This window comes from Chroicocephalus ridibundus, chromosome 1 (assembly GCF_963924245.1).
Source record: "Chroicocephalus ridibundus chromosome 1, bChrRid1.1, whole genome shotgun sequence".
Lineage (NCBI taxonomy): Eukaryota > Metazoa > Chordata > Aves > Charadriiformes > Laridae > Chroicocephalus > Chroicocephalus ridibundus.
Window position 1 is genome coordinate 73,011,196 of NC_086284.1, and position 26,557 is coordinate 73,037,752.

Consider the following 26,557-nt stretch of genomic DNA (forward strand, 5'->3'; position numbering starts at 1 on the left):
CCTATGATTACAAAGCTTCTATTGTTTTTGTACAATGGGACACTATCAGCAATTGACCTGTACCAGAGAGTATTTATCTGAAGATCATTAAATGATCTACTAATTAAGGGAGAAATAATAAATTAAAAGATCCTAACTCAAAATGTTCCACAGAAAACACTGCACAGCTATCACTCTGCCATCAGAAGAAGTTGCTCTTCATCTCACTTGCTTATGTACAAGTTTCTGTAGGATTCTCAGAAAAGTGCATGTTATACTTGTGCCAGCTTTCCAGGTACAGTCAAACATGGAAGACTAAGCCTATGAAAGGATCACCAGTTTAGTCAAGGTTTTGTTAATGCGGACAAAAACCCCACAGCAATGATTTTAGTCAGCTTTCTCAAAAAAAAAGAAAAAAAGAGTGATGCTTTTGGGATCGTGTTGGCAGGCGTTCGCGTAGGGACAGGCTCGATGGTGGTGATGGCCCAGGTAGGCTGTACAGCCTGGGGAGAGGGACCAGCCATTCTGGGCTGTGACTCCTCCCCACCAGCATGGACGTCTGAAAGAGGCCAGCTGGACCGTGCCCGAGGAGGGACATTTCTCTCTACTGAGTGCCACCCCAGGGTGCCAGGGTTCCCTCCCTCTCTCTAGGTGCTGGGGGGTTGCAGCCATGGTGGGGAACCTACGGCCCCTGTGTCTTTCAGGATGATCCCCAGTTTCAGATGTGATGAACAAAAGGATGGACACCTCAAAGACATTCTCTTCCAAGTTTCATGACAATAGGTAGCCGGGTAAAGAAAAGAGACCCACTTTATTCTTTAGCTTGGTTTTTCCTTGCTTTCCTTTCATCTCTGCCTACCTTCCCACTTCCCATCCTTCTGGCTAATGCTAGAGACATGCAAACAGAGTTGTGAGAATCTCAAAAGTAGCAGGTTGCTGTAATTTCATGAAAGCTATAGCTGAGCGAAGGAGAGAGGGATCCACTCGTCCCTTCCTCCTGGGGGAAAAGCTGGGTCGCTGCACCAGCCTTGCAAGGTACAGCCCCTGGGAAACCGAGTTTCATTAGTTTTGCAGCTCACCAAACAATTTGTTCCTTCTTCCTGTCTTCTCAATAACACCTGCGCAATCCCAAACGGATTATTAGTGCTAATTATTATTCAGTCATCAGCATCCGCTGTGTTGTAAGGGATTTTAATTTATTACAATGAGGAAGGCAAACAAACAAATATTCTAATAGGGAGCACTTGGTTTAAAGTAAACCATTTACATTCAGGCGACATCTAGTGCTGCACTGCCTGTTCATTCAAACAAGCAAGGCAGAAGCTACAACCACATTTCGGCGGAGACAAAACCATCGCAGCCTTTGCTCGAAATACAACTAATCAAAGTTCAAGCAGATGGTGCCTGAGGCAGAAGCTGGCTGCTCGCTGCGGTTGTGGCCATTTAAAATGTCCTTCCCCTTCTGCTGCTGCCCCATAGCTAAACATTAGCCGCAAGGATGCCTGTCAGAGCATCGGGTCCTTATGTGGCCAGGCTCGGCACTCTGCCTTTCAGCCTCTGCCATGGGTCACCTTCAGCTGAGGGTGAGCAGCAGAACAGCAGAGGGGAGCAACCTGCCCAGCTCCTCCTGGGCTGGCAGCAGGGCGCCCGGCCGCGCTATAGCTGAAAGCGATGAACTTGTGTTCTGCCGCTAAACTGCTGCGAAATGGTCAACTGAGAAACCGAGGAAATGGTGGTGGTGGGAAGCACGCGTACCTGGGTTTTGGCACTCGCTTGCTTAGTGCTGCAGGCACCTTGTCTTTTAAATAATGGGTTATCTTGCTGTAGGCTGACACGTTTATTATTTTAAGGTGGGAAGTACAGAATAGTTTCATAATTTTCATCATGTTTTATGAAAATCACCCAAGTCTTTGGAGACTTGCTACTTTTCCCAAGAGTATTGCTATGAGATGTGAGCCTCGGCAACCTGAGCTGCAGCGTCCTGGTGCTATTTCCCCGCTCCGTATCGAGGGAAGCTCCATCTTTAGCTTTGCCAGGCGCATTGCTGTGACTTTTCTGCCAGTTGAGAAGAGGGCTGCCTGTGTAGACAGACTCGAGCCAGCCCTCTTCCTTTCACTGAGATTTAGCCAGCCCAAAAACCAGTGGCCACGTGACTCAGTGGCGCTCCGATTTGGCAGAGAAGAAATGGAACTAGCGTGCCAGTAAGAACATTTTACTGGGAAGGGGGAAGGCAGCGAGGCCCTTGGTAAGCAACTGGTAAAGCATCTCTTCACAAAGAGCTTTGTTGGAGAAGAAAGGGAGGTAGAAAAAAGTCAAACAAAACATGCGTGGGTTTATAATAAATAAACTAATTGATGTTTGGAAGTGCATTAATGAATAACGGAGAGAAATACCTGTAAAAGAAAATGAATGCTCAGAGCAGATAATTGATATGCTGTTTCTTCGCTGCATGCTGGTGTGGAGTCGTGAAAAGAATATTAAACATAGAAGATAAATGAGAATTTGGTATTTCAAAGCAGGGTTCCTCAGGACTTTCTATGTTTTATATGCTACAGGAAGAAACCCTGGGATCTTGTGAGCAAGTACAGGATACCAATGGTAGAAGAAGCCTAGGTCCAGGACTACTCTGTCATTTCTAAATTCAGAGGATGAGGGGGTGTATCACCACAGCATGATCACAGGAGAGAAACAATATGATGGGAACACAGTACTCCAATTTGCTCCTTCAAAATCCACGGAAAATGAATTGCTGAGGTGGCTTTTTGGGCCATCACCCACTTTTGAGATATGGGTTAATAGATTTCACTGGAGCAATTAGTCTCCTGTGGCATCCTCCCTGCTACTGGCATGCTCACGAAATGTGTTTTGTTGAACTTGCGCATCCCTTTCTGCATCAGCACAGCCAAACAGGTGTTTTTAGGCGGACTGTGTGTCTTTGTTAGTTTTGGGGTTTAATTCTCATTGTGACCTTGATTTTGACGGGACCTGATTCTGTAGAAGCAAAATTGAAAACTCTTTTTTCCACCTGTTTTTTGTCCTCCTGTGAAATAGATGTGTGTGTGCACCTGAACCTACGCGTACCTGGTCTTCTGCTCTGAATGCCTGTATGCAGAGAGATGTGTAAACACGCAAGTGTACAATTCAGCTAACTTTTCCACAATATTTTAGGTGTTTGAGAGGTGGTACGTTTGGGGGTTTTAGCTACTAAAGAGGTAACCTGTAAGCTCCAAAAAGAGAAAATATCAGGAGATTGGCAAGTGGCCTATTCCGCTTCCAAATTCCCAACTAACCTGTGCCAGAGGTGCAGGCTGATTTTGCAGAGTTGCTTGAGGCAGCAACTGCTGTGGAAGAAGCTCACATGAAGGCTGAGAAGGCAAAGAAACCTGGGTTAAAAACAAAACAAAACAAAACTTTATTTATAAGTTTGGCTCCTTTAAATTTTAGGTTTCTTCTCATGCCACGGCTTCCATGTAAGCCGTTTTTAATTGCTAAGCGGCGTATGTGGCACATGCTTTATACCGTCTGCCTATTTTGATGTCTCTGTGAAGTTACCTGAAGAGCGGTGGGTTGACTGAGTCTATGCACGGATAAATCCTGCTGCGCACTTGGTGTTCTTGGCAAGGCTGTGTTAGACTCAGCAGTCAGCTTTGTTGGCGTAGCTGCAAGAAAAGTACCAGTGAGTTCTCACAGGCTGGAGATCACCCCCGTTTGAAGCGGGAATTACAGCGAGACCTGGCTAGAAATGATTACATCCTGGCTAAATTCCAGCGGGAGTCAAGGTTCTTGTTGACTTCAATGGCAGTAAAATTAAACTGATAAGGAGGGCCTGGGCAAAGATAAAAGTAAATGAGATGGATTATGATTCTGTACTGCAATGAATGGAGCAGAAGGACCCAAGAGCTGCTGTAAAACAGCTGGAACTCCCTTCATATGGGCCAAATAACTATAAATTTAGGTTAGCTCATTGGCTCCCTGACCAGGGAGCAGAAGGAGTATATAAGGTGTGCTCAAGTCTTGTCTGGAACATCCTGAATCTTTGCCAGAAGCGAATCACCCACAGGCTGTTATTACTCATGAAAGTCTAGAGGGGCCTCATATTGATGCCCTCAAATCTGAAGACAGAAGTCCTCATTTTCATAACAGATTGAAACAGTAGGACTCGTAGCCAGTCCGCTACTCATTTTCCAGTGTTTGGACAGTTGCAGTTGAACCTTCCCTCTTATATGTTACCATTTCAGATGACGCACTTCATTGTCAGTGACAAACACATGTCATCAATACCGCATAAATAACTTTTAAATGAGCAGCTGTGGTATATAAGCACGCATTCTGTAACTTGGCTAAATTCAAAATAATGCAGGAACCCAGGAATACCACTCACATGCTGGGTCTGACTTGGGTGTGTGGGAAGATTTTGGTGAGCTCCTGGATGATGCTGATGGTGTCCGACTAGCGCTGAGGATTGAGGCACCAATATCAAGTGCATTAAAGTGCTGTTCAGGATCCAAGCTGGTGCCGCTGTCCTAAAAGAAACCAAAAAAGGGAATAGCTATTGCATCTGTCTGGGTGAAAACATTTTGAAAAGCATCTAGTAATGGTTGCACACCCAGTTCTTTGGCTGGCCTAAAATGACTTGAGCAGAACTAAACCCAGGTAGGCCAGCAGAAGACCTGGGCAGATATGTCAATGTCCCTTCCAAATAGCATTTAACTAATGCATTTTACAAAGAGCTATCACTGAGTTGGGAAATAAATAGCAAGCTACTGCCATAATCATTTTGTGCCTTCAGACGTTTTTCTGAATCTTTCTTTTGCATTCAGTTGGATGCGACAGCGGCCGCAACCTCTGTGAGACACTCAGCCATGCACCGAGGAGGAGCTTTTCTTTCTTCCCTCAGCAGATCACCGAGATGTAGCCAAGAAGGCTGATTGCCAGAACATGTCCAAATGAATCTTTAAAGTGTAGTACCTTGCCAAAGAAAGGTGGAGATACCTCACATTGCCCCTGCCCATGTTCCACATAATTTGTGGCTGTTACTGATCTCCAGGTTTATCTTTTCATGAGCTTATCCCATTTACTTTAAAATTATTCAAGTGAGCAATGAATTCTGAAGTTGAGGGAATCCACCCAGAAAGACAATGCTGGAGACTTCAGTGATGTTAACACAGAAACAAGTTGTGATTCTTACATATTTTCATGAAAAAAACCCTTTTCTCTTTGTACCTTTAGTGCTGAGGACACAACCTCTGAGGACACTTCTTCCAAGCCCATCTCCTGTCTCCTCTCCACCCGAACATCTGCATAACTGAATGTAAAATATAATTGTATGTATCAACATGGTATTGTTATATTTCATAAAATGTGCTTTAAGCAAATAGAGGAGCACATTATTGTAACAGTTTACAGGTTAAATGAACAGCTGAAAAATCATTTAAGTCAGATGCTACTGAATAACATTTGAGAGACTTTTAATTTTCAGTTTTTGCTCTGTTCCTGTCTTCTTGAAGTCAAGAGGTATAAGAAAGAAGCCTATATAAAGGTCAAGTTCACAGTCTACAACCACTTTATAACTTCACTGGAAAGCTTACACACATCTCTTTAAAAAACATTGTAAGGATTAGAGCTTAACTAATTATTAGAATAGTGAATGGATCTATCTATTCCCTGTTTTTGCACAAAATGGAAAAATGCAACAGTTAATCTGCCCCTGAACAGGGGCAGACAAATCAAGCTTAGGATAAAGTAAGGTTTAGTCCAGTCATTTTTCTATAATGAACATATATCCTTCAGAGAGGTCAGTCTTCTTTTTCGTTACATAAAAGACATCATTTTTCTAAGAGAAAATTTTGGCAGTCATGAGGATGCCCTTATCTTACTGTCCTTTATGTCCCCGCCGGTTGATAGATTTTCCATACCTTACCACCATGTGTGTGCACACAATGAACTCTGGCTTGGAGTTCCACTGGTGGTAAGTGATATAGTAATGGGTCTGGAGCCAGATCCACTGCTGTCCTTTGGTCAGAAACCGATAGCAGCACGACTTCCCCTTGCCAAACTGCATCACTGTCAGCAGAAAATACACACAGCTTGTAGCACAATTTGCGATGTGAAAATGGCATGAAATGTGAAAAGCGTGACAAAAGTATCATCGATTCCCAAGGGAGCTAGGCGTCTAAGCACCGTTCTAGTGAGTGGTCCTGTCAGTCTTGTGATAGAGCAAATATCATAAAGATCAGTAGGTATCTTTTTCTGACACTTTGAAAGGTACATTCTTACATGGTACAATTAACCTTAACTTTGGACACTAATGCATTAATGTCTGCTACAACTTAAACATAGATCTTACCCTGGTTTATGTGCTGATCACATACTGCTTAATTAGGCATCTGGGATTAATTTCTAAGAGTGATCATCTTAAGTTCTGTAGCAGAAAAGTACAGGATAAAAATGCTTGAAAAGATGAGTATTGTGTGCAGATGGATTCAGAATGAAGTGAGTGTAGGAGATAACATTGTGCAAAAATCATTTGAAACTGAAAGAAAATTCCCAGGCTGACAAGAATTCAAAGTGCAATAAACTGGTGTGTATTAGAGGTTTTAAAGATTCACTGACAAAATTAATCTCTGCTTTTCCCCTCAGTGATTTCAAGGGGTTCCCAAGCATGCACCTTTTTAGTTTTTCTATGTTTTTATGTCAACATATAAAAACTAATGTTGACGGGATATTTTCAGGCCACCCAGAGGTGATAAGATGAGATGTACCAGCCAGTTCTGTAAGCAAATATTTGAAAAGGATTGCCTCGTTTTCTTTACTTAGTGAAAGAGTTTTTCAATTAAATCTTGATAGACTGTATTGAAATAATCACAGGTAATCCCAAATACATGGTGAACAACATTAGGGTAAATAATCTGCCAGAATTTTACAAATCAGGATCTCCTCTGAGATTGCTTGAACTATTCCTGTATATTCTTTACTAATAGAGTGGGGGTCTAATATGGTGTATTTTATCCATTCGGTGAGCCTCGCTGACCGCTTCCGGGGATACGGAAGGTAAAATTGTATTTTTCAGAGCTCAGTAAGCCTGGCCCAGATGCTGATCAGCTGCGGTGCCCCCAGTCTGCTATAACTCCGCTAAGACACACAGGTGTGAGGCCAGGGTCAAACCTCCCCTTCCAAGTTTAAACCCATTTTAACTGGAACGACATTTCACTGAGGAGAGGTGGCCCAGCGACTCCACAGGAACTGCGATACTTACAGTGTTCATGGCACCTTGCTAGCAGCTCTAGGTCGTCTATATGGTAATAGTCGTAGCCAGAAGTACCCAGCACTTCAAAAGGCAAGTATCCTATAATCGGCGGTGCTCTGCGGTTAGGCACAATATCAGTGAATTCATAAACCATGAAAGAAACAGCGGTTCTGCATGTTGACATAGATATATAAAAAGCCTGGATCTGCTCTTGCTAATTGGTGTGCAGTCGTCCACCCCAGGGGACGAGATCCCGACTTTCCCGTGCCTTGTTCCCGGGATGCCCAGCTGGGCACGGCATCTTTCCCCGCAGGACACGGCCATGACAACCCCATCTTTCTGGGGAAAATGTGGTTGTGAAAGGCAACTCTGTTTCTCATGGACCTTCACACAAGAACCCGCTGTGAGGGAGCCATTCCCTGGCTGTTCCTCGGTCAGGAGCTCTGCTGCAGCTCCCGCAGTCCCTGCACAGGGGAAAAACCTGTGGCGAGGTGATAGGATGCTATCTCCCGCCAGGACTAGGGGGGTAGGAGGGGAGATCATCTGTGCCGCTTCCCTCTGAGTGTCTGCAGACCTTGTCCGTGGCGAGCTGAGGCAATTCCTTTGTACCTTTGCCAGCGCAGTTGCCTCAAGGCCAACGCAGACTTTCCCTCCGTAACTCGGTGGGAATTGCACACACACAATCGATGGCTGGATTTGGAAACAATGATTTCCGCAGCTGTATAATAGTTAGATGATTTTGCCATGTGACAGAATTTGGTCCACTGATATTTTTAAAGCAAACAAGAACAAGCTAGTCACAAATTCGGCCTGAGAGACAGAGTAGTTTTGTTTTAAAAGACTGATAAAAATAAATGCAGACTAAAATAGTAAATATAATCTTTTGTAGGAATTTCAGTGATTGCCCTCCTGTATAGATGTGAAACGTAACACTATTTGAGAGAATTGCACTTATGAAAATACCAGTAGACAAGCACCGAACACAATCAGGAGTGCTTTTCTTGTCACCAACCTGTGATCCAGGAATAAAAATTTCCACTCCAGACTGTGTCTTGATGTGAATTCCTCTAGAGGTTCTTCCACGATGCACATCTCCTGTATGGTGAAGAAAACCGACTTACTGAGAGTTGCAGCTTCACCCCTCAGCTTCATCTAGCTTTTGTTAGCTATAAATACGTGGTGCATAAGAGGAGAAAACACAGGATTCACACGTTTTCTGGCAAATTCCAGAGAGCAATCTATTGTATTTATCAATGCCAACATTTTTGCAGGAGTTGAAGAGAAGGACTTGCGATGTACATTGACTAAGAGCTATGACTGTTCCTTGGGGTGCCAAAGTTTTTATGGCTTTGGAGCAGTGCCCGGGGTGTGAGAGCTGTGCTCCCACGGCCCCAAGGAGCAAATGCCCCTTCCCAACATCCAGCCTGTGCTTGGTCCCACCTGGGTTTTCCACATCTTTCCTTGCTCTCTTTGTGTTACTTAAGATATCCATCACCCTTGCCTGGCCCTTTTGGACGTCTGTCCTCCGAACCTTCTTTGAGAAAGGGGGACACTCTCCTTCCCACTGCCTGGTTCGGGGTAAAACACAACCAATTTTCTGTTCAGTAATTTTACTTTTTATCTAAGCCTCTTGTAACTAACTAAACTCTCTGAAATTAACAGCATATTGTGCAGAAACTGTTTGCTCTCAGAGTGATAAGACCTATGTTTATAGTTCATGCCAAGGAATGGTACGCAGAGAGGCTCCTGCTTGTACTTATTGCTATAACAACCAAGGTCAAGTAACTTTATTTGCCCTGTTGGAGGGTCGGAAGCGGAAAAGCGTAGAGGGGTTGCACCTGTGGGGAGGAGGGGACAGGACAGGTGACACAAAACTGACCAACAGGGTATTCCATCCCATCTGCCCCATGCTTAGTATAAAAGCTGAGGCATCAAAGGGTCAGCCCTCTTTCTTCAATGGCCGGTGTCCAAGGAGGACTCTGTCTGTTCATCTGCCTTTGATCCCGATCTGAGCATTTCTGAATCCAAGTCTGGAATCCAGCTCCCATTCGTTCCTGGGTCCAGTCTGGGACTTTTCCCTGGGCCTGATGACAACGTGATTGTCATCCTGGGAGCTTGATATGGTTTTGTATATATTCTGTGTATTTCATTATTTTCTTTTTTAAATTATTATTTTATTAATTTATTAATATTTTCATTAAAGTAGTTCAGTTTTTTTCTAAACGATAAATCTTTTTATCTCTCTCCCTCCTCTCCTTGGAGTGGGAGGTGGGGGAGAGCTTCTGTCGTTCTCTTCAGTGGTCAGTCTGGCCCAAACCATGACACCCACTCAATAGCTGGGGGCACCACATGCTGTGGAGGGGGAAATGCCCATTCAGGCAGGCAGCCTGCATGGGGCATGGGGTGAAAGGTTGCCGGCTTGCCTTGCACTTCACTCCCACAGTGAAGAAACTGGCCCTTAAGATTCACAGCAGCTCTGGGCACTCATGAGAATGATAATGAATAAGTGAATTACAGGAGGTAGGGCACAGGGCTGCCTGTGAGGCAGGACATCCTTGGCCCAGAGGGATTGGGATGAGGACATAGTTGGCAAGGATTAGATTTTGGGTAGAGATGGGAAGGGGAAGAAGGATGGCTGCATTGTGCATGCCCATGTGTGGGCTGGCCATGTGCCCCATGGCCAGCTCCCACCCCACTGGCAGCTCTCCTCTCCTCTCCTCTCCTCTCCTCTCCTCTCCTCTCCTCTCCTCTCCTCTCCTTCTGGCGGTTTGCAGGGGCAACTCCAGCTTCATAAGCTGTCAGCCTGGGGACCCCTGGATGGGACTTGCCAGCATCAGTGCTCAGGATTTAGTGGCATCCAGGGTTATTGTATCCCCCATGTCTCTTCTGCAGGAGGGTCTCCATCATCACTGTTAAGGACAACATGCCCCTGGCCCCTGATGCTGCTGTCCCCCTGCTCCCTGGTGCCACGTCCCCCTGTGCAAGTGACACTCTCTCATCATCTCCTCTGTCACTTCTCTCTCTGTTGTCACTCTCAGGGAGAGAAGTCTTTCAGGCCACCAATGTTTGAAACCCTCTTGGGACCACAGGACAAGCTGAGATGTTCTGCCATCTTTGATACGTATCAATGCTCACAAAGGTGATTAAAGTGGCTGGTTGTAGATTGGCAAAAGGCTTCAGGCATACCTTAAATTCCTCTCTCCCTCCCTCTCCAGTTTGCACCAAAATCCATGCTGATGCCAAGAAGCTACCCTAAAATTCAAGGTGCAACATGCAAACATTGCTATGTGCAACCAAAATGCTGATTCTGCCTTGCTTAGCCAGTCAGATAGATAAATATTTTTGCCTTCTTTTCAGAGGAGGAAGTCAGGACTGGAGTCACCCAGGTGAACTGAAGAGATCGGTGTGCGGGGTTTCCTGGCAGCTAACACCTTCTCCAGGTTGTTCAGCAGCTGCATCCCTCCAGCACTGGGCAGCTCATTGCCAACCGCAGCCCATTTATTTCCCCTGTTTATTTTGAGATGTTAGCTACCCAAAGACAAGGGAATTTGCTTTCAGGGTTCTCAGAGAACCTTAACTCCAGCCTCTACTGATAATATGATTACCGTGGCTGAGATTTATGGGAAGTGTCCTCACTTACCTAGAAGGGACTGTACTTGCCTGCTGGGGCCATGAATCAGTCGAGAGTGCCCTGCAGGTCCCTGAGCAGTAATGGAGCCAGGCCAAAGGAGCGGTGATTTCATACCAGCTAGGTCTCAATTAGACTTTTTAATCTTTTAACCTCTGAGGACGGGATACCTGACACAGTAGCTCACATTTGTTAATTGGGGAACTGCAGTGCCAGGCACAAGGTTGAGTGGTCTATCCTTATTTCCACAAGCAGCTGTCTTACTACCAGGATTTGGGAGGAGAGAAACTAGCATGAGTCACCCAAAGACACCGAGGGACTCAAATGAAAGTGTTGGTGGCCATCTGTACACTGTCCCATCGCAGGAAAAGAAAGCAGCAACGAAGAACCCAATTTCAAAGTGACTTTGCAATTCCTAATGCAAGGAGGGTTTCCATTTCCCATGCAGCGGGGGCAGAAGTGACACCGTTTCCACAGACCCTGGCTCGCACTGATAATCCTCTTCACTGGATTTTTATGCATGAAATGTGATATCTGTAATCCATTCAATTAGCAAAACTAAGAACTTCGCGTGTCACCCTGTCTGTGACACTGTGAAAGTGTTTTGAGAAGTTCCGGAATGAGTGGGACCCAGGGTACGCACTTACCTTTAAAAACTGAGGCGTTGCCAAACGAACAGTCGCAACGAAGCAGATCTGCTTTCCCGGGGATGTTCTGTAAGCCCTTGGGACAGCCTCGTCAAAGCCATTGCAAGTAGAGTTAGGCACTAGGTAGGGAAAAAAACGGGATCCAGAGTCATGCCTCGTATGAGATTTTCTCTCCCCGAATATTTTGCACACTTGAAGCGTACTAATACTAATTTTATTCAGAGAAGTGCTCTAAAAGCTTTTAAAGCTGATATGCATATATTTAAATCCAAGTCAGTCATGTTAGGCAGAAAGACATCAGAGCTTAACTTCAAGTATGAATCTTATAGGTTAATCCTAATAAAAATAAGGCCAAACCTTATTACAGAGCATAAACCAGCTTTCTGGAAAGAAACCCCACGCATCCCATTGCTCTTTTTCACCACTCACAAGAAAAAAAAAAAAAAAAAGTATGCTGCAGCATGCCTAGCGCGCCAACTTCCACGAGGCAGTGAAAAAAAGCCTTGGCAGGGGAGGTAGCTGAAGAGAGTTCGTCAAGTCATCAGTGGCAAAAACACTGGGGCCCAGAGCCAGCGAGGCTTCATCGAGCCAGCAAGAGGCTGCTTGTGATTCTCGGCGGCTGAAGTGCATCTTCCCCTTCTGCGTCTAAGGAAAAGCGTCCCCAGCCTGCTCAAGTTCTCCTCGGCTTAAAGAAGAGCAAAGAGGACCCCACGTACAGCACTGGCTTCCAGAGCTGGGCGTTTCTGGTGAGCGTGCAGATGGCCTGCTGTCTCCTGAAACGCTGGGCAGAAGGAAAAACTGGATGCGATGTGGCTACAGATTTTGTGTAGGGTTTTTTTATCTGCGTCTTCCGTGATTGCGTGGCTCTTGTCTTGCTTTGAGGGCCCACTAGCACCTCCTGCCACGAAGATGCCTTGCCAAAAGTACGTGTTGCCTTAAGCTAGCCCACAGTTCCATGTTAGCATGACATAATGCAAATTTTTCATCCAAATTCGAGCTGTTTAGAGAAGGTAATCCCACTCCCACAGCAGTGAAACAAAACTGTGCTAAGCTGCGGTGGGAACTGGGCTGGCCCCATGGGCTCTTGCCCTGCCCAGACAACTGTCTCCCATGGGGGCAGAGAAGGTCCCTTCTAGCAGCTAGAGTTCACCAATATCTAATTATTTTTATTAATCTTCATAATATTAATTAATAATAAAATTAATAATACTAATCTAGTGCTAATAGGGGTCGATGCTAATATGAAACTATCTTTCCGTACTATTTGGCCCCTATATCCAACTTTCTGAAGTCTCCTACGGTTTGTCTCTTCTGCACAGGACAAAGCAAAGATAAGCATGTCCGTTCCTGTAAAACTGTTTTGTAAAACTCCTGTAAGAGTTTTGTACCTATTCGGGGAGGAGATTACTAGCAATTTTTATTCTGGGGTGTTTCTGCACTGGGCTTTAGTTCCCTAGCATAAATTGTAGAGATGGAAGAAGTCTGAACTTATCACACGTGCTTTTGAAACCCAGTTCAACCTACGAAGAGCCTTAGAATAGAGATACATGGCTGATAACAAGGATTACAGGGTATGAGATAGAAAAATAAGGACACCGAGGAGAATTCACACCTGTGATTTAGGCCACTGTGTGCACAATATATATTGTGCCAAAAAGGGGATGAAAGATTCCTCATCTGAGAAGGCAACACAGATGTGAGCATCCACAGAGATTACAGCCCACTCTTACGGCTGAGTCTGGAGGGCATGGCTGACTGGATATTAAGATAAAAAATATGGGCAAAAATCTGCTCCTTTCACCAGCAAAGCACACTTGCTCTGGGGACTTCCTAGGAATAGGTATTCCTGTTCTGCTCCTGGGGTTATGTGCATATACAAGGGCTTCTATGGGATTATTAATACAAGAGGTGGAAAAAAAGAAGAAAGAGTTAGGAGCTACAGGAAATAGGAGAAGCCCGAATAAAGAGTTATTGGTTCTTCTCCCATACGATTATTTTTGTAAGTCTGTTGAATTCTGTAGTCAGTCCTGTTTAAAAATTAATGGTATTGCTATAAACCCACGTTAAGGGCATTGTAAAAAGCTACTTCCAAGCTTACTACGTAATATGTTGTCACATTTGAAGTCAGTGGGGCCGTTTCTCTCTGTAATAGCCAAGTTCAGTAGCAAACGTTTGCAGGCTGGGCTCTAAGATAGGAAAGTAACATCAGCACATTCAGCCTCCCAAGTACAGGTGTGATGAGTTAGTGAACCCACGGGCTTGCAAACGACACCAGTTGAAGAAGAAATGCCCAGTGGAGACTGAGTCACACCAAAGAGAGCCGATGGCTTCTCTACATCAGCTGTTTGATGTAAACAGCCACGAGTCTGAGCTGTATTCCCGCAAGAGAGCAGACCACATCCCTGAATGTGGCATTTACAAAATAGGATCACATTTCCAAGAGGTAAATGCTAAAAGGGTAATAATTATCATAGAGTACAGCTATGTGGTAACTTTGGGATTTCATCACAACATTTGGGAGTGTTGAACTTGGCGGCAGTGAATGAATAAGCCCAAGGAGATGAGACAGAGCTGGCCTGGCTGAAACCCATCCAGTCTTCAAACAGCTACCGTCCCCTCCCCATACTCAGCTGCCCTTCGCAAAGCCCAAAGCACTACAAGCCTCAATGATACAGGCTGCTAGCCCCCACCTTGAAATGTACATCTTGATCAAAAAATAACAACTACAATAACTGAAATAAAAAAAAAAATCCCACATTTGTTTCTGCATAACTTTGCTGCCTGACTTATTTTTGTTGGTGTCTGTTCTTCCCACAGCTCTGTCTGTACAGCCTGCTTTGCTCTGCCCTTGCAGCTGGTCAGCAAATTTCAAGGGTTTTTTTTGTTGATAACTTTTAAAGTGTATTTAAAAAAAGGGGATCATTGCATGAATTAAAAAAAATAAATAAATCCTGGCATAATCTTTAAAGCGTGCCCTCTGAAAAATCATACTTTATAATTCTCCAAGTCTCTTTAAAAGAAACACACAACATCTTGAAGTAGCAGAGTTCAGTAGCAAGCTTTCTGAGAGCACCACAGAAAAAGAGTGGAATGGAAAATACAGGATGAAGTCTGAGGCTGGGGTAATACTAACATTTAGAAGTCAAATACCGGTCTTGGAGTGCTTTTGTCAGAAGGCATCTGATGAAAACGTTAAGCTGGCTATAAACAGGTGGACCCGGGTAAATGAGGGCATGTGAGCTTCACAATTAAATGATCTAGACAAAATAGCCTGAGCAGGGAATTAGAAGGTCGTGTGACAAAGATAAATACATAGTAAGAAAGATGAAACAGTTGTCTCAGATATATCAGTTAGCTGATGCTCCTTAGCATAATTTTTAATAGGGTTTGTGGTTACCCATCAGACCTGCTGCTCCTAGAGCTACCGCAAAATTGTTTTGTAGAAGTATTAGGTTACCTGCAACTATCATATAAGAAGATAGAAAGAAACTGATTTGCCTATGTGCAGGTTTTTTTGTTGTTGTTTTTTTGGTTTTGTTTTTTTTAAAAAAAGACCAGGACACTAAGGACAAGATGTTAAAAATAAGTAATATATATAAGGAACTAAGCTCTTAAGTACCATAGACAAAAAGATTTTTATCCTTAGGGATATAAATCATGCCACATGAAATGAATGAAAACACATTTTAAAAACCCCAGATGCCACATTATGCAGTTAATAATAGTACAGCAGTCAGTTGCTCGGTCATCTTATTTTAACTTAGGATGTTTAAAACATACTCTTCCTATAACAGCAAGCCTCTCATTTGTGCCATTTGAGAGAAGAAATCCCTTCTTCCTATTTTGTCAGCAGACGTTAATGTTTGAAGAACCAGCCTTAGTGACCGTCAGACAAACTGAACAGCGATTTCAAAAAAAATACAAGCCAAACAGACCAGAAGAATAAAATCAAGATTTGTTACATGTAAATACATTCAGACCACAGATAAACACAATATTCGGCAGTTAATATATATAATGAAGAGATCTAAAGTGCTAGTGGGAAGCCAGACTGCACTCAGTAGCTTTGGGTGAGTAACAGTGACGGTGTCCATAGATCGCTTGTCTACTTCAGTCTGCTCTCTCCTCTTTCCTCCTCCTGTTTCTTCCCTCCCCATCCAGTGTTGATGTGAACCCCAAGTAAACTCTTTGGGAACGGGAATGGTGCCTTTCTTCTTAAGTGGCCATAGAGAGCCCAACATAAGCACTGCAGATTGATAGCTGCGACTTCTACGATATCGTTAACAGTAAATAATAATATGCGGCTGTCAGTTCTGATCAAAACACTCATGTCAGTTTGAGTTGTTCTTGTTATCAGATGTTTCTGCATATGCTTATGGAGGCTCAAGATCAATGTATCTTCTGTAAAAATCTATTTATTATTTCCTTTAAAAGGGAATTCAGATTGAATTAATTGTTCTGAGAGTGAAAAGATTATTTTTTTTCTCCCCAGCGTAATAATTTTCTTGATGCTTATTCTTATCTCTAAGAGATATATCAGCTAACAGTAGAGTATCTGCTATTATTAGCACCCAGTAACCAGATACTTCCCGAGTTTCCATGTAATTGGGAACAAAAATGCAGTGTTTTAAATTCCACTATAATATTTAATTATATTACTCGATCAGGAACTCTTTTCACGTAACGGTTATCTCCTCCTTTTAAGAGGAACACTTCAGGCATTTTGGATGAAAGGACGGATCTGCCACTTTAAAAGATGCTGGTGGTCCTTTTTTCTGTTGGTGAACTTTGAAAGGCAAGTTGCTGCCTTTGTCCCTTTCAGGAGTTTTAAAGCAAGTATGTCACCTCAGAAATAGGATACCAAAGCCAATATTTGGTTATATAATTATGAGAGATCTTTTTCTGTTTACAAACGTACAAACAATTTTCACAGGAGGGATAAATCCAGCCTGCCTTATCTTTTCTTATCACAGTGAGGTATTAAGCGGCTTTGTAAAATAATTTATTCTCACTTAATTTGACATTTTATACCGGGAGCTAAGCATTTCCTTGGATTTTTTTGAGGGTTATCTTTATTACTTGCCTCCCCGCTCAGCCCTCGGGCAAAACTGGATGGGAGCCACTGCATTATTCATTGGTGATGCTGAAATGGCTCTGCCCCTTATCAGGTACTACTGGTCAACAGGTACAGTGATGGCACTCGGCTCCCTCAGATGTTTGCATATATTCATCTCTCTTGTTAAAATCTGGACTACAGGACCAGAACCTGAAATATATAAAAATATTGTAAAGAGTTCCTATTTGCAAATAAAATAAAAAAAAAAAACAAACAGAACCCCTTATGCTCTGAGAGCAAGTAGGCGTTTCTCGCGGAGGCAAAGAGGGAACTCCACCTTCCTCTTCTGAGTGGCCCACGGGCCACGTCCCCTCCTCTCAAGGGACTACTGAGTCTTCACGTCAGGTTACAGGCCTGCTTTTCTCATTGAAGCTTAATTAATGATGATTATATAATCCTCCCAAATGGAAAATCAAATCTCTTGTATTTGATTTAGCACAGCCAGTGACTCATGCAGTCACTCCGCACGGCTCGCATTGCAGTTTCGCTGCTCGGCTGCTCTCGCTTGGGCACAGATAATTCGAGGAGGAGTGGGGGGGTTTCACTCATGTGCAGGCGGCTCGTGTCACATCCCCGGTGTAGACAGAGCTGCAGAAATCTCCTTGCAGCAGGGGTTACAGAGTACAGCTTCCCGCACACCATCCCCAGGAACAGCCCAAGCGTGGACCCTCCTGCTAACCCTGTGCAGCTCCTCCAGCCTCCAGCTATCGCCGAGCCCACGAGCTCTAGGGACGGTGATCTGCTGAACGACTGAACGCATGCCGCGAGCTTTGGGAACTTTCCCGGGCAATTTCTGGGAGCTGCACATGCATCTCCCTGCCCCTTCTGGGATGGAGAAAGATGCCAGTGACTGCTCCTCTGGGGGACTAGCATGGGCTCGATGTAGGTTGTGCGTGATCTGGCTCCCTGACAGCAATCCTGGTGACAAGTCACCTTGGTAGATACCAGGTATTTGTTCTACTTTAGCGGAAAAAAAATTTCTCTTTGGCATCTCAGTACAATGGCCTTTAAAGCCCCAGAGCTCCCGCTAAAGTTAGGGAGAGCAGCTAAGCCCCTAACTGGCTTTCTAAGTCTCGGTCCTTCAAATTAATCCATTCAAACCCATCCCTATATGATGTTCTCTGCCATAAGTCACAATGCGATTAACGGAGAAGGTATGAGGGAGGAGGGAAGGGGGCAAGGTGACTGGGACCCCAGCACGCATGACCCCCTTCCCCCAAGCACCACCGTTATATGAGCAATGAACAATAATAAAATGAGCCTAAGAAAATGATAATTCAAGAGAGGTTATGTTAAAGGTTATGTGGAAGTAGAATAAAGCTAGTGACATTTCTGTTAAAGAGGGCAAAAAAGGACCTACCAGTTCTTCAAAACATTAGCAAAGGTTAACTGAGAAGGTGAAAGATTTGTTAGGACTGTCGCTGCCATGACCCTACATTAATGAGAATGGAATAGTTATGTATCCTGATGGGACAGAGCCTGCCCAGGGATAAAAGAGCTTCCTTGGCCCCAGAGTCTCCGGCATTCCTGTGGCAGGAACACGCAGGCAGGGAGGACTCAGGGTCTACTCAGCAAACCATTGGAAACAAAGGTAGGATTTGGCATTGGGTGGCTAAAAAGGAACAGCAGAGATTTGTATTTAGAGAAGAACATCCTGTATCAGTCTCCCATGTGTAAAAACATGCTAACACTTCCGCTGCTGAGAAAAGCTACAGGGAAAAGCATTCTTGAATACATTCATAAGGAACATCTCCTGCTAATTAAGCTTAATTTGCAATTTCTGTCTTTCTCCCCCAGCTAACTCTTTTCTTTAGCTTAGCCTCCTTCCTCCACAAACACCTCCAAGAAGCAGGATTTGGGGCCAGCTGGTCCTACGCACGTAGGATGAGTGCTGCCCTGTGTGTGCTATGTCTCTCCCCACCTCCTTCCCAACATTGTCTTTCTTGCCCGCTTGCCCGCACACCTGGAGAATGGGTATTTATTTAATGGGAGGAAGAAGACAGCAATTACTGGCAGGTCCGGCAGGTGACAGCCCTGGGGTGCGTGGTCTGGGGGGACAGGGCCTGTTAATGGGGTACCCTGAGGTGTGGTTGGCCAAGCAGAGGTGGTAACCCGCCCCACCGCTGCCCGCATCAGATGCTCAAAGGTGTCCCTGCCACAAGTCCCTGTGCCAAAGCACAGCCGTTTGTCCCCAGCCCCGGGGCTGGAAAGCTGCCCAAAGGGTGGCTGTGTTGCTGCGCTGCTCGCTTGAGCTGATGTCCCCCATGCCTTGCTGAGGGTGCAGGCGGCAAGAAGCCCGGTGGAGCTAAGGACAGCCACTTCAGAGGTCTGCACCCTCCTCCAGATGCTCACTCTGTCCTTGGCCCAAGGTTATCAGCTCCCAGTTTGCTGCTGCCGCTACATCGCGAGTCCGGTGCACTTGATTCCACTTTTGCTGGGAGGTGGTTTTGTGGCTGGATTAGGAGCCAGGCTGGTGAGGGGGGGCATGGGGGTGACCCCCGGCCAAGGGGGAGCAGTGCTGGGGACGCACTGGTGAAGCAACTGTTTCCACCGGACTCTGCACGGAGCTGGGGAAACTAAAGTTGGGATGGGAAAGCTGCCGTTCTGCCACGGGGAGAGGGGAAGGGGGCCAGGAGGCAACCATGGCAAGGGCCATCCCCTCCCTATCCACCCGAGGGTCAGACTGCAGCAGAGATGGGAAGAAAGTGGAATAGACAAAATTAAGTGGAAGGTTTAGAAAAAGGTGGCACAATGGAAAAAAAAGATCTTAAAAAAATTTGAAACAGAAAGCACATGTCTCATTAGAAAGCTGTAAGCTGGGGTCTTTGGAAAATGATCTGGTGTCCTCTGAAATCAGTATGTTCCCATTTAGTTTATATGCACTAAGCTAGAGAAGATATCTGTAATACAAGTTTTATCTTTCTTCTGAGAAATAGCCACTGATACAAATGCTGGGATATGAAATCCTAATGGGTAAGAGGGCAATATTAAGGTCAGGCCAAAATAAAAGGCTGAAAATCCTTGAAGAAAATGGATCAGAAATTCCCCTGGTAGAAATGTATCCTTATGAGTCAGCACCTGAAATCCGGTTTCTGCTCTAGAAAACAGAACAGCTTGGTGCGTGCGTCTGTCAGGCAGCCGCATTTCGCTTCATTCAAACTAGAAAGCATCCAGGCAGTTACAGTTTTTTATACAAATAAAGCCTCAAATCAGATGGTACCAAACAAGAGATACGTATCTGCATCCTGCACGTCCGTTTCTATTCTAGTCATGTGGAGCAAGAGCAGAAAGTTAAATGGGGACAGGGACGTGGGTTTTTTTTTTTTTTTTCGCAGTGTGGCATGCAGTTTTTGGAAAGCACGGTGGGGAATTTTTTTGCTGAGGATGACCTATTTGGAACAATACCAGCAACTTTGGAAATGCCACTCTGGAGTTCAATCAGGCAAGTAACTAAGGCAAACTTGGGCAGGCAGGAGAAGGGAAAGTAATAAAAGAGTATTTCATTTCTGACACTAACGGCCGTGCAGCAATCTGTTTGTTAGGGAACGGGTGAGGTGGAAATCTGCTCTTCATCACTTGAAAGATGGTTTCCCTGGACTGACTGTGGTGCATTAGCGACTATGCTGACTGTATTTCTTTCCTTTTTTTTAATTTTTTTTAATTTGTTTTTATTATTTTTTTGAGACTATTGTGTTCTGCAGTGCTGGAGAGGAACGTAAAATGGCAGCTGGAGAGAGCGGCGGGTGGAAGCATCCTCAGCCATTCCGACGGCAGTGGCGTGGGGCGGTGGGTGCAGGCGCTCCAGCACGCGGCGCTGCCGCCTTTCCCCAGATCTTTGCAGAGAAGGGCGAGAGGGGCAGATTTGGCAGATTATCAGCCCTGGCACAGAATCTGTGTTTCATGTAAGCCAGCAGATAAGGTAGCAAGGTTATTATTTAGCTAATAGGTGCGGTCTTAGCACACAGCATCGGCGAGCACAAAGCAACCCTCCTCCGAACCTGTCATTATTTGCAAACTTACCCAGAGTCCAGGATCACTGCTAACAGGTGAAGGGCAATAACAAAAGCAACTAACACAATTTCACTCTTCATAGGTATTCGTCCAGCTTTTGCAAATCAGCTGCGAGATCCACGTGAAGCAAAATTTACCCCATAATGTTAAAAATAGTCCTTTCATTTAAAAGCCTGTCTTGTTCAATGGAGCAATACTTATATTTTATTTTACACAGCTAAAGTAACATTTATACAACAATTAAAGCTTACCATTGCTGTAAGACCGAAAATTTCCTACAAATTTTATGTATTCATATGTTGGAAATTCCTTTGGGTTCAAACTTCCTCTCAGAAGATGACAATAAAACTCTAGTTCATTGTCAGCTGGATTGTTAAAAGAAGAAGAAGAAGAAATAAATATACTATTTAAGCTAAACACAACCAACGGTGCCTTCCAACCCCAATCTTGCAACTGGCAGCACGAGAGCAGCTTGTCACCACTCAAAGTCCTACACACCGACGTGCTATACGTTGCAGTGCTATACGTTGCAGGGCCGGAGCCTCTGCAAGGAAGCGCCTCGCAGGGATGCGGGATGCTCAGCGCCGGGCGCGGGTCCTGTCTGCCGGCAGCGCAGGGGCAGCCTTCGACACGGACTCGCCCTCCTCTTACACCACCTTCATCACAGGGCTCGCGCTGCCATAGCACCGGTGTAGCAAAGGAGAGAGCCGGATCCTTCATTTATAGCTTTTTTGCTATTTAGGCTTTTCACGACTCACAGCTGTTCTACATCTTGTGTTGGAAAACTGTGCCTAATTACCTCAAAATATCTATTAAATTAGCTTTGGCATATTAGCTATCAGCTGCAGGTTTTGTATATACAGTAGATTAGGCAGCTGTACGTCTTACATTAAGGTGTGTCTTCTGGTTTCCTACCTCTTACCTCCTAGAGTGAATAAGGGTGAGGCAAGTAAAAGGGTTTTTAAGAAAAACAAAATTCAATTTGAAAAAGAATTACAATGGTTTTACTTTTCGACTATAATGCAAACCAAAGGCGTGTGACATCAGCACATCTCTGAACAGCATCTTACTTGAACAGGCTGAAATATCAATTAAGATGTGATTTGTCTCAGGCGAACTCTCAATTTCCATCGGCTAACCTATTTTCCTTAGCTGTCTCAAAAGATACAATATTTAATAATTAACAGAACTGCAAGTAGTCTTAGCCTAGTAGAATAAAGGCAATGAGTTTCATTTAAAAATAGTACCAAAGGGTCATTCCAGGTAGCAAGATCTTTTTAAAAGGCTATGAACCTAAGTTTTATATTGCACATCACATAAAAAACTCTTTCTGAGAGAAGATTTTCATCCTGCCTGTGCTTTTTCATTTACTGGGAAAGATAAAACAAAACTTACTTTTTAGGTAATCCGATGAGGCAGAATCTGTCATAAGCATACAAGAAGATAACATCTTATAAATCTCTGAATGTTCTTGTTCTGGGAGGAAATTTAACAAATTCTGATCCAAGACATCACACTGCAAAGAAAAAGGAACCTTTGAGAAAAATAGAAGTATCACAATGAGCAACACTTGCAGAGATGCGCAGCAATGTGGATATGAAGCCTGGGGCAGCTGACAGGAGTTTTCCCACTGATTTCCAGGGGCCCCTGACAAAGCCTAAAACAGGGGGAAGCAAACCAAGTCGCCACTTCCCGTTGGGCTAGTTCTCAGCTCAGTTCTCAGCTCAATTCTCAACACTCGGCGATGCTCCTCTAATGTTTCTCAGGGACCACCAGATGCATCGGGTATGTCCATACAATTAAATGACGAGACCTGGGAGTGAGATGGAAAATGGGATCCTGGCTCCCCGTTCTGCTCACCAGCGCCGTGCACAGGTCTGTTGTGGATCACTGGAGCTTGCTCTCTGCCCAGCAAACCCCAACTAGCTGCAGCAGCGGGGCTGGGAGTCACCCTGGGCCACTGGCCCCGAGAGCTGGGTCAGTCCCAGATCCAGCCCCTCCCTGGGGGGACCTCCTGGGCTCCTGGGAAGTGCCCTTGAGGCGGCAGCCCTTGCTCCCCCTTCCCCACATCCTGGCAGGTGGGAGCAGGGAGAAGGAGACTCCCCAGTCTGGACGTGGCTTTGCAGCAGCAGTAGTTAGTCCACAGGGAGGAGGACTTCATGGTGCCACCCGCACAAGCCCTCTGGCCAGCCACAGGCTGGACACCCAGATGTCTCCTAGCACCATGGTCAGCTGGCACAGACCTGAAATCCATCGGAAACCTAGGTACTGAGATTTGGGAATGGAAAGAGGAGATGGATTTGTGCAAAAGGCCGCGCCCAGCCCAGGATGGAGAAGACAAAGAGTCTGTCACAGGGTTGTGAAGAGGAAGGTCTCACTGTGTTTGGCATGGTGGCTAACCTAACGCTAGAAGAGCGTATCTGAAAGCAAGTCCTGAGATAAAGTGACCCTCTAATGGCATCGACTTACGTCCATCCCACTTGAGACTACCTCGGGCTGAGCTGGCACGCTGACACAGCTTCGTGTGTCGCCAGAGCAGCTGCTATCACACTGTATAGTCGTGTTGAAAATGTGTTAGCCCTGTATGAGACTGGCGAGTTATTAATCATCATCATTTATTTATGTATTTACTTAAGATTGTGCTTTGGTTTCCCTCTGCTTTCCACCCATGCCTGCTGTTCTGGGTGGAATTCCTGTTTAGACTAGTGAAATGCATCGAGTGCACTTTGAAAATCTGAGCGCTATGCTTTATACACTTATCTTGATGCGATAATACATTACTTTAGATTATTCAATTGTAAGTATTACATGTGCTCGTTACTTGAATATTCCTTTTGTGATGAATACTTGAAAATTACTTTTGTGACTTCAGTATACATCTTATTAATATGCATCCTACTGATATTCATGTAATTCAGTTTATAGATACATGTATATAAACATTATATTTACACAAAATATAGTACATTGTTCATGTAATTTTGGGCATATGAAGGAAGAACACCTAATGGGAAACTGCAGTGGTGAGTCCTGTTCAAGGCTTGTGGTACAGCCTCAGAAAAGTAATTTTTCCTTCTCATTCCCTTTCTACCTGTAAATGTTAGATAATGATACTTATCCACCAGTTTCACATAAGTCTCATGGGGGTTAATTAACATCCACTCAGCAGTAGCTGCAGGAGGACTAGATGTGAGCTGTCACCACTCCTCAAACACATTATTGCTTCTTCAGTGACCTGAGGACGTACCACCTTTTGTCTCCGTATTGTGACCAAGCTCGGATTCAAAACCTATTATCAGTTTTCCAGTGTCATTTCCATTTAAAGGGATAGCAGCAGAGGCCTGTGACGGTGTCTATGGTAGGAGTTGCCAGACTTTTGTTCCACACACACCTCAGAGCAACCTCCTGCCCCGAGCAGGATTTCATTGATTTACAAATCCCAGCATTTATATTTTTTACCACTATCGTGTACCATATCCAGACTCTAATGTTTGGTTTGCATGTTTTCTGTTAGGGAATGCCATTTTTTTTTAAGTGAATATGAAAAAAATGATAAGGTATCTACTTCTTACTGTGTTTCACAACTCTTGCCTCCCGCAGAGGTTAGGCACACCTGTAAAGCACGGAACAGAATTTCTGGATCTTGTACATATCAAGACTCCAACAATGTCCTTGAATCAATATGTCAATCAAGAATACATCAACAGGTCAAATAAAGAGAAGGAAGCAAATATTCCACAGTCTCCCTGGAGCTGTAGGAAATGCCAGGCAAGCTATTCAGAGCCAATTCTGCACCAGACCCGAAGAGCAGACATCTGGTGCCATGGCAAAAAGGTGACCAGAGAGATGGACAAAATTTGATCATCACAGACAAAAATGCATCGGTTGGAGGGGAACAGTTTGCAGCTTTGTCTAATTATTCTAATTATTCTGCAGTGGGCAGTTCTGCCCCGCTGGCAGACACAGCCACAAAGCATTGCTGAACGAGACAGGGAAAGCGGATAAAAGATAAATTACAGTGACCGTGGGTAGAGTGGTTAGATGAACTATGTTAATGCATATTTATGCCTCTAAGCTCGGAATCCATTCTGCGCCTTGGAATCTGTGGATCCCGCTAACAGACACTTCTGAGTATTTACCCCTGGTAGCTACGGCAGGCAAAGAAACAACAGCTTTGCATCCGTGGATGTTGGTCTGTTCTAAAAACAATACACAGTAAATTCACCACAAGTTCTGTAATCGTTTGATGTATAGCTTAAATATCTGTGCAGTTACAACGAAACAGCCATACTCCAAAATGGAGCTCCTTCCTCACCTTTTCATTTCTTTTTGGGGTGGTGAGGAGGAAACATGATGAGTTATTCCCGCTGTGGGGAAAAAAAGCAGGGGAACTGAGCAGCACGGTCACTGCAGGAACGGGAAGGTGGAGGGCTGCAAAGGAGACAGGCTTCTTTCCCATCAACCCGAAAAAATCAAGATAGCTCTGCTCTTGTGTGCTGGGATTTGTCCCCAATATCAATCTCTATATCCTGCACCCATGCCCATTGCTAACCCTGTAACGGCAACACAGCATGCATAACTTTCGTACGCTATAAGGTGCTATGCCCTGGATTTTTCCACGCTGACATATAACTTAACAGCAGAGCAGCTGCCTGAGCTCCACTGGGGAGCTCCTGGGGAGAAATAATTCCCCCAAGGAGAAGCTCAGCCCTGCCAGGGTCCTCCTGCCTTTGGAGAACCACCTCCCCACCAACCCTCGTGGACCATCACGTGGGCAGGTGCTGAGTGCGGACCCTCCGGCTACGGGACTAAAGCTGGGTGAGATGGGCACCGCTCTCCCAGTTCGTGAGCAGGTGCAGCACCTTCTGCCTGAGTCCGTGGACCGGCAATGTCCATGAGAAAGCTGCATCTCCTCACACAGGTTGGAAACGGTCACTCTGCTGCCTGTGTTTAACTGTTTCACTCAGCAAAGCAGGCAAGAAGAGACAGGGAGGACCCTCCTCCAGAGATCTGCACAGCGCTGGGGTCATAGCGTACCATCTGAGTGGCAAATGCTATGAGTTGTGACCAGTTTTTCAGGAGTTTACTTCACTTCAACTTTAGTCAATCTTACCATGTGAGCTAAACCTCTCTTTACATCAACCGGCCTCCAGATCTTGTAACAACAAACTATTTAGAATTACAACAGAGGAAGTCTGTGTTTGAAAATACTCCGTGGAACTTAGGGAAGCTATATTAAAGAGAATTGGATATATTTGTTCTCAGCACCAGAGTCTTTCATGATTTTAATGAAAGAAAATACATCAGATTTCTTGATAGGGGCCCTCAGAGAGCCCTGCTCCGCATTTTGCCCAGTTTTGCTTCCCTTTCAGTGCTCAAAGCAGAAGATTTGCAGAGCATTTTTTTCCCCCTGCAGTCACAGAGGAAAAAGAATTGTTACTTTGTCCCTCAAACAGTGACTGATTTTAGCTTACAAATAGATCCTGGAGGTAAACAAAGTAAGTCACATCATAGATTTTCCAGATACCACTCTGATCAGCTCTAAAACTTAAGAAGACGTATGGAAAGGGCAGCATGAGACTAAAATGCCCACTGTGCGCCTAACTGCACACTCGGCTGGGTCTCTGCCCATGGCCCTAGCGATTTGCCGACCTCGGGCAGGCAGAAGCCTTTATTTCTTGCTCAGTTGTGATCGCTGGGAGGCACCCAGTCACTCCGCACACATGGGCTGGTGGGGCAGTTGTTAACCATTATCACTCCATAAGCTCTGAGAAGGTCTGTGGGAACTCCTGCCCCACCTCCAGCCCCAGCAGGGTTGTCCCTGGCTTGGGCTGCTCTGTGCTGCTTCTCTGCAAATAAAAAATAACAACCATCCTTGTCCCAGTTTTGGGCAAAAATTATCACTCAAGGCATGACTTTGGGAGGGAAAA

At 44.8% G+C, this 26,557-nt stretch overlaps 1 protein-coding gene across 4 annotated transcripts in view; it reads right to left on the minus strand.

Annotated features, from left to right (window-relative positions):
• NPAS2 (neuronal PAS domain protein 2) overlaps window positions 1-26,557 on the minus strand; it is a 109,342-nt gene that overhangs the window by 15,186 nt on the left and 67,599 nt on the right. For 3 of the 4 annotated variants that reach the window (XM_063339476.1, XM_063339502.1, XM_063339491.1), the window contains exons 6-15: window positions 22,023-22,143; window positions 20,879-20,992; window positions 11,501-11,619; window positions 8,238-8,320; window positions 7,235-7,341; window positions 5,895-6,042; window positions 5,203-5,284; window positions 4,361-4,502; window positions 3,532-3,638; window positions 3,270-3,362 (exon numbers count right to left, since the gene is read on the minus strand). In XM_063339476.1, coding sequence (XP_063195546.1) covers window positions 3,270-3,362; window positions 3,532-3,638; window positions 4,361-4,502; window positions 5,203-5,284; window positions 5,895-6,042; window positions 7,235-7,341; window positions 8,238-8,320; window positions 11,501-11,619; window positions 20,879-20,992; window positions 22,023-22,143 — 1,116 coding nt within the window. The remainder of the gene's footprint in view (window positions 1-3,269; window positions 3,363-3,531; window positions 3,639-4,360; window positions 4,503-5,202; window positions 5,285-5,894; window positions 6,043-7,234; window positions 7,342-8,237; window positions 8,321-11,500; window positions 11,620-20,878; window positions 20,993-22,022; window positions 22,144-26,557) is intronic. The other variant, XM_063339482.1, reaches the window with a different exon arrangement.